This window comes from Canis lupus, chromosome 26 (genome assembly GCF_011100685.1).
Source record: "Canis lupus familiaris isolate Mischka breed German Shepherd chromosome 26, alternate assembly UU_Cfam_GSD_1.0, whole genome shotgun sequence".
Lineage (NCBI taxonomy): Eukaryota > Metazoa > Chordata > Mammalia > Carnivora > Canidae > Canis > Canis lupus.
Window position 1 is genome coordinate 14,199,251 of NC_049247.1, and position 8,086 is coordinate 14,207,336.

The window sequence follows — 8,086 nt, forward strand, 5'->3', positions numbered from 1 at the left end:
CCTCACCCCTGGAGCCTATATATGGTTCCTTATGTGGAAAGAGGGTCTTTGCAGGGGTGATGACGTTGAGGATCTTGAAAGTGGGGAGATTATCTTGGATTAACTGGGTGTGCCCTAAATGCCATCACACATGTCCTTATAAGAAGGAAGCAGAGCGAGATCGGCCATAAAAGTAGAAGGCCATGTGACCCTGGAAATAAGATGCCTCATGCTGGCTTTGAAGGGGCAGGAAGGGGCCACCAGCCACGAAAGGCAAGGAATGCAGCTCTGGAAGCTGCAGAAGGTAAGGAAGCAGATTCACCTTTAGAGCCTTCAGACATAAGACCTCCAGGGCTGTAAGAGAGTGAATGCGTGTGGTTTTAGGCCAGTTTGTGGACTTCATTACTGTAGCAAAGAGCCAGGGGAAATGGATACAGTGAATATTTGGTGGCAGAGGAAGGGAGGGTGTGCGGGGGGTGAAGGGGAGGGATTGGTGGCCCTGCCCATGTGTGCGATGTCACTGCCTCACTCTTTCTTTATACTCATTACGCTCACGTCCCACAGACCTTCTTTATGTTCCTTGAACATCCCAACCTTGTTTCTGCCTCAGGGCCTTTTCTCCTGCTGTACCTTCTGCCAGGAATGCCCTTCCCTAGATTTCACATGGTTCACACCTTCTGGCCTCAGTATAAACGTTGCCTCCTTAGGGAGGCCTTCTCTGACTCTCCGATCTAGTTTTTTGTTTTTTTTTTTAACCTAACCCCAAGCCATGTTTCTTCAAATCACTATTTCATTTCTTTCATGCATGCGTCACTATCTAAAACGACTGCCTGAATCTACCTGTTTATTATTCATTTCTTGCCTATGAATGGTCAAAGCTCATCAGTGGATCCTCAGTTCTAAGGACAGTATCTGGAGCAGAACAGATGCTCAATAAATATCTGTTGAATGAAAGATGGTAAGACACCCCCTAGTTACATGCAATCTGGGGTGAGTGGTGGCTAGGTGGGCTTATTCCATAGCTCTTCCCCAAAATGAGGGGCTAGGTGCCTATCTAATAAGATGGTGGGGACACAGATGGAAGAGAGTTGAAAGCAAGAGTAGTAACTCTATAAATAGGACTTCTCTCCCTTCCCAGGAAAGGATGCACTGGGGAAGCCCCTTGTGTTCAAACAGTTAAGGTGAGAATGAAAATTTACACTGATTTTCAGTGTGAAGGCAGTCATTGGAGTCAATGCCAACAGAGTGATCCAAAGCCACAAGGCATGTCCAGTCCAGCCAGGGAGGAGATCCTCTAATGCAGATGGTCCTGAGGTCAATGCTGTCATTGGTTGGTCTGAGATCAGTTCTCCAGGGGTGCTATCTCTCTTAGATAGCACCTTAGGGCCTCAGTTTCCCTTCCAGATGGAGAAAATGCTCCAATGTCCCCAGCAACTTGATGGCTAGTGGTTGAGTACACTTGATGGCTAGTGGCCAACAGTGCCATCTATGCCAGTAGAAGCCAAGAGCATGGGCTTCGGGTCAAGTCCTGGCTTTGTTGCTTGCTAGCTATGTGACCTGGCACAAGTGACTGTACATCTCTGAGCCTTGGTTTTCTTATTAGAAAAATGAGGTGCTATGAGGAACAAATGAATTAACTGATGTAAAGACCTTAGCTTGGAGTCAGGCCCACCTGGAGTGCTCAGTATATGTTGACCTGCATAATGGTCACAAAACACAGGCTTGCTACAGGAGACCACCTTTCCCTAATTAAGCTCATTCTCTGGGGTCAAAATTGACTTCTGTGCCTCCAGCCACATTGTCTTGCCTAGTTTCTCTTTAACAGTAGACATCCATAGTGAGATTTCTAGGTAGAACCAAGATAGCACCCTGTGGCCAGTGCCACGTGACCCTGGGCAAACTGCTCCCCCTCTTGGAGTTTCAGTTTCCTGGTCTCTATGGGGAGCCCAGACCACACAACCCACTTAGGGAGCTGAATTCACCCAAGCTCTGAAGAGATGGCTGTTGGGAAGGTACTCTGTCAGTAACCGGCTCCCTGCAAGTGGAGAGGAAGTCATCAGAGTGCAGGGTGAGGCTGACCGGCTGGTCCAGATGGATGCTGGGCCAGGGACCTTGGCCTCTTTAGAACCCTCCTTCAGGGCAGCAAGCTGAACAATCTGGATATCCTCCGATATGCAGCATTTTAAAGTGACAGCTCCCAAGTGCAGAAGGTCCCAGAAGCCCCCAGATTTCCCTTTCCTATGCTCCCTACACGCAGCTACCACCTGCCAGGCCCACCTTCCCCCTGGGATCAAGGGTGACACTGCGTCTAGACTAAGAAAGCATCACTTCTCCCCACCAACAAAGGGCCAGCATCCCCAAATTACAGGACCAGGGATGCCCCGTGAGGGAGAAGAACTAGATGAAGCAGGAGAATAGGCCTGTATCCAAGAAGAAACAGGGAAGAAAGGAAAGGAGGCTGAGACAGCAGGAGAGTCAAGGGCACTGCTAGAACCAGGAATAGCCTCAGCCTATGCTTGGCCCCCAGAAGCCACAGACTGCTGAACTGACTGGGATGTGGGGCTCCAGGCCTGGTGGGCAGCCGGCCTCACTGTCACCTGGCCATAGAGAAGCCAGGTTGCCATTTCCGATCCCCAGCCTGGATGGGGAAGCCACTGGAAGGATGAGTAATGAGTAATTTCCAGGCAGCCACATGCTCCAAGGAGCTTGAATGCTCCCTGGCCTGCTAGCCCCAAGAGTGACCCCAAAGGCCATTCTGTTCCTGGGCTTCCATTTCCTGACTTGGGATGCTGACACTTAGCACAACACTTATCTCAGCCCCAAGGAGGCAGTTTGGTAATTTCTGAGGGCACTTTTGCAATAACCAAAGTTTTGGTTGTTCCAACAATGGTGAGGGCCCCTGGCATCACAGCGGGAAGGAGGTGGCATCAGGGAGGGTAGATATCCTGCAGTGCAAGGGACAAAGCAACACCAGGAAGAAGGGTCCTGGCTGCCACAAAACTTTTGGACATCCACACAGATAAAAAAGCAAGCTGAAATTCCTGGGCCAAGATCCCAATTTGGTCTTACACATAAACATGGCTTTAAAATATGTTGAAAAAAAAAGAAAAAAATATGTTGAGTTTTCTGTGCATGCTGCCACTGGATAAATTAAAGACAGGACATCAAAAACAAACAAACAAACAAACAAAAAAGACAGGACATCATTTTATTGGGAGTCTGTCACCATTTTGGACAATCACACCATCCTATCACTAAGGCAACACCGCTGGTGACATCTGAGTTGCCAAAATAACACACTTGTGTCAATCTGCATTTGACACTGTCGTGTGTGGACTAATTCTGTGTTTAGGGACAAATATCTGAGCACTGATATATTGAATTATAGCTCCCGTTACTATAAATTACTTTTTTCTTTTAAAGATTTATTTATTTGAGAGAGAAAGAGAGTGAGCACAGGGGGTTGCAGCAGAGGGAGAGGGAGAGAGCAACTCAAGCAGACTCTCTGCTGACCATGGAGCTTGACGTGGGGCTCGATCCCATGACGCTGAGCTGAAACCAAGAGTCAGATACCCTACCGACTGTGCTCCCCAGGTGCCCCTACTACGAATTACTTTTATAGTCTCCTTTACTTTATAGTTAGGGCATGATATTTATTAAAAAAATATAAAGTGTGAGTAGGTTATATGATACATGAACTAGCTCCTGGTTAGTAAAGGGGGCATTTAAAAATCTGTGTTCAAGTGGCGGGGTGAAGGGGTGGGTTTCTGAGTCCAGCACAGGTGTAAGCCACAGAGTCAGGGGAACATGCACTAGATTTAGCTAATACTCATCCATAGAACCATTTACCTTAATGGGGTTCATGGAGGCCTGTCCCTGCCCTGGGCCACTGTCTTCCAAATTGCACCTTCTCCAAAGCAGTGCTTTCTGCTCCTTTTGGTCACTAGAAGGAAGACTGTGATGGATGGTGACAGGTTGAGAGCTCAGGTGCAGCCTCCCAATTTGGGAAAAAAAATCTGCTGGAGGAAACCCCGTGCCAGACAGGTATGCCCTTCCCCCATCCTTGGGGAAATGAAGGCTGCTTTTCTGTGTTGGTATTTGGAGAGGCCCCTCAGGTCTCCTGTTAAAGCCCTTCATATCTGATGACCTCCTCCAAGCCTAGAGTCCTGCACCGGGCTTTCGTGTCCTCGGAAAGGGTCATACCGGCTTTTCAGAGTGGGGGGAGGGACCTTCCAGGGGACGTCTCCATGTCACACATGGAGATTCAGGCTCCTGGGTCTGGGAGGCAGAAATATAGCCCCAGGGAATTCCGATGCTCATGACTCCATGCCCGTCCCGTGCCCAGCCAAGAATCAGAACCAAGTGTATGGAATATAGCCCCCAAGGGGGAAGGCCACGCTTATTCACGGTCATGCTGCTCTTGAGCCTTGGAGAGGAGGAGGCACTTCTGGTGCCTCCCAGAAAACCAGGCCAATGATTGATTCTGGATTTTACAGCTGCTTTAGGATTTAAGTCCATTGAGTGGATTTGGGGGCTGCTGGCTTCCTGGAAGCTATGTCAAGACCATGTCATCTCTATGTGTGTGCCACTGTAGGGGCCCCCGGGAGGTGGCAGCTCTCCTGCGGACTGGGCTGTAGCCGGTGGGGGGTCTCCATGCTAGTCATGGGCTAACCAGACCCCGGATCTCTGCAAGCTGGGACAGACTCGAGGACTGATCCAGGCCCCCAGCTCTGGAAAGGAACGTCAAGACAATAGGGGCTCCCACTCTCAAAGGGCAGTGGGGTGGGGGGACGCCTGGGTGGCTCAGCAGTTGAGCACCTGCCTTTGGCTCAGGGTGTGATCCCGGAGTTCTGGGATCGAGTCCCACATTGGGCTCCCTGCATGAAGCCAGCTTCTCCCTCTGCCTGTGTCTCTGCCTCTCTCTTTCATGAATAAATAAATAAAATCTTTAAAAAAAGGGCAGTGGAGGGCCCTTTGGGGGCTTCTGACAGAGCCTCTACCTTTTCTCTTGGGGTCTTGCTGAAATTCGCTTGGTTTTTGCCCAGGTGTGAGAAGTTAGAAAAGCTTCAGGATGCAATACTTGGCTGAGGTGGGATGCCACAGACCCCACAAAATGGGGGCTGACCTATTAGGAAGGAAGACTGGATCCCATGTGGTTCCTCCACCACTTCAGGCTCACTCCTACCTCCAGACCTTGGCACCTGCCTTTCCCTTTGTCCAGAATGTCTCTCCTCTATTAAGCTTGAAGGTGCCCTTCTTTCCTTTCCTCTGGGTCTTCCAACATCACCTTCCTTGAGGCCTACCCAGCCTCTCCCTCTAAAATTCACCCTCTGCAATACTTCCTGACTCCTTCCCTGTAACATCTCTCTCGTTAGCACATATCACTGATGGCTGGTGTATTTTAACATCTTTGTCTCATTTATTCTTCATTGTCCCCACTACACTGTAATTGGCTCCCCAAGGTCAAGGGGCGCGTCTATATCATTCATTCACAAGGTCAGAGGGTTTGTCTGTTCCATTCATTGCTTCATCCCTGGCGCCCAGAGCAGTGTCTGGCCACGGGAGGTCTCCAATGAACATCTGTTAAATGAATCAGTGCAGGGGCCTGGAGGGTTGCTTCAATCCAGGCTCCTGAGGGGCATCCTGGGCACCTCTACATGCTCTCTGGACCCTCAGGGGTCCTTGGGGAGGGGGTTGGGAAATCTTGGCCTGGGTTTCTGGCCCCACACCTGTGCCTCCTCTGTAGTGGGGCATGGATAAGAAGTAGCAGCTATAGGGTTAGTGCTAATCGAAGATGAGAGTGGAAAGGAATGTCTCTCTTATGTCTCTGGACCCGCTACTTTCTGACACCCGGGCTTAGCTACCAATTTCTTCCAAAGAAGGAGCTAGAATCACCCACTGTGTCACCTGTTTTCTTCCTCCCAAGAAGCAAAAAAAAATTTCAATCTGGCAAATACAGAGGGGCTGGGACCCGGGTCTTCATGTTCTAGCCTTGGATCCTACATAATATGAGCACAACCACTGTTTTGGGGAGTTGGGGCCAGTTCTCTACTTTGATTCCATTCTGTTCCTTTAGAATCTCCCTTGCTCCCAAGTGGCTGTCACAAGGCAAGAGCTGGTTTAGGCTGAGGGTTACCCAGGCTTCTGCTCATCCTCTCTCTCTTCCCAGGACCCTGGCATTCACTCTATGCTGAGGCTGCCATGGACATACCTCTCGCTCACTAGGTGATTTAGGAGAGTCCCTTCCCTCTAAGTCTCAGTCTTCTGCCCCATGAATTGTAGACTGCAAAAATACCCACCTTGAGGGGTTGCTGGAAGACATGACATCAGCTACCATGACTCTCAGCACTGGGTCTCACGGCAAAAGATACAGGCTAGAAGTTATGCCCATTCCAATCTTAAAACTACAGTTTTAAGGGAAAGAGGCAAGAGTGGCCGAGTGGATATGTCTGTGCAGGTGTCTGGAATAGCTCGGGTTGGCTTCTGGGCTCTGATCTGAGTTGCAGTACATGCTTCCATACACCACATAACTGCCCACATGCACGCACACACCTGTAGAGCTTACCTGTCCACCTGGACTTCTGCATCTTTTGTCTCTGCTTTGGAAGGTCCCACTCCATTGATCCCTTTGTTTCCACTGGTGAGAAGACTCAGCACAGGCTCTATCTCTTTGAGCAATTCATTGTTCTGGCTGTCCTGGAGAGCAACCCCGGTACTCTTCTTGGTAGAGTCCTGGCTCGGGGGTCTGGGAGCCAGGCTGTTGGTATTCAAGAGTGAGCTGGCTTGCTGGCCACTGTCTTGGATATGCTGTGGCCCATTGCCAGGACCTGTGGCCCCGTCCGGTGTGTGCTCTTTGCTGGCGGATGACTGGTGAGACAGATCCACAGCTGTGGTGGGGGGACCCAGGGGCCGTGTTACCCGGATGGTCTTGGGGGTCCCATCCCCAGTGAAAGTGGTCTCCAGGTGAGTGGTGAAGCCTTCAGGGCCCCTCAGAATGAGGACTACATGTGTCTCAGAGGCAATGCCCCTGAGCACCTCCAGGGCACTGTCATAGTTCAGGTCCACCAAGGGCTGGCCGTTGACTGCGAGGATGATGTCGCCGGCCTGGATGAGGCCGCTCTGCTCCGCAGCACCCCCCCGAATCAGGTCAGAGATGATCACGGGCGGCTTGCTCACTCGCTCCTTCACCAGGAAGCCCAGACCCCCCACCTTGCGCTTGAAGAGGCGGACAGAAATGACGTTGGGTTGGATTTGCTGAACACTGAACACCTGACTCTCCATGGTGTCTAGGGTCCAAGGGTCTGAAGACTTACACTGTATCAAGCCAAGATGACTTCACCAGGAGGAGCCAGGCTTAATGCCACACTGAGAGGAAGAGCTGGTGCCGCAAAGAGTCTCAACTTTGAGCTGCTCTTGGGCTTTGTCTTCTCTGTCTTTGACGTCAACTTGGCGTCACCCACTCATTGCTGTCTGGCCGTCGGTGGCATGATTTCCTGTGTTGGCCTTCCTCCTTGTTCTCTAGGAAGTGATGGTTGATCAGGCAGGCGTCAGGAGAAGCCGTGGGACGTGTCCCTAAGCAACAGGTCAGGCAGACTGGGGAGGAGAAGCGTCTGGTGGCTGCGTCTAGATGTGTCTCGAGGTGACGCAAGCTACCATGCACTATTCTCTGGGCATCACCAGCTCGTCAGACCTGTGCTGGAGAGAAGGAAAAGGGAGGGGGTGAAGTTACAAAAAGAGAGATTGATGTGGATGCCCAATGCCACCGTCAAAACCGAGATGGGAAATGCAGCCAACTGAGAAGTCTAGCCATGAGACCCTGGAGTTTGGAAGCCAACCTCGAAATGAAATCCTTCCTCCTCAAGGGGAGGGGGCACCTTCCCTGTTAGCTGCAAATTGCCTGGTTTCACCTCCCATGATCAAAGGCCTCTGAAACCAAGGGAACCACTGACAGCCTAGAAATCAAAAGGCAAGAATCACAATCTCATCTCATCTCTTTCCCGTCCTGAGAGGCCACCATTCCAGCTTGTCATGTGGCCTTTGGCTCTCGGCATTTTACGAACATTTTCCACTAACAGGTCAGGAGCTCAGCCAGCACAGATCTTTGAAC

At 50.7% G+C, this 8,086-nt stretch overlaps 1 protein-coding gene across 1 annotated transcript in view; it reads right to left on the reverse strand.

The window, feature by feature from the left end:
* Positions 1–7,260, reverse strand: part of NOS1 (nitric oxide synthase 1) — an 83,568-nt gene extending 76,308 nt beyond the window's left edge. Inside the window, 1 exon segment of the mRNA NM_001195145.1 lies at positions 6,545–7,260. Within this exon segment, the coding sequence (NP_001182074.1) occupies positions 6,545–7,260 (716 nt within the window).
* Between the last annotated feature and the right edge of the window lie 826 nt (positions 7,261–8,086).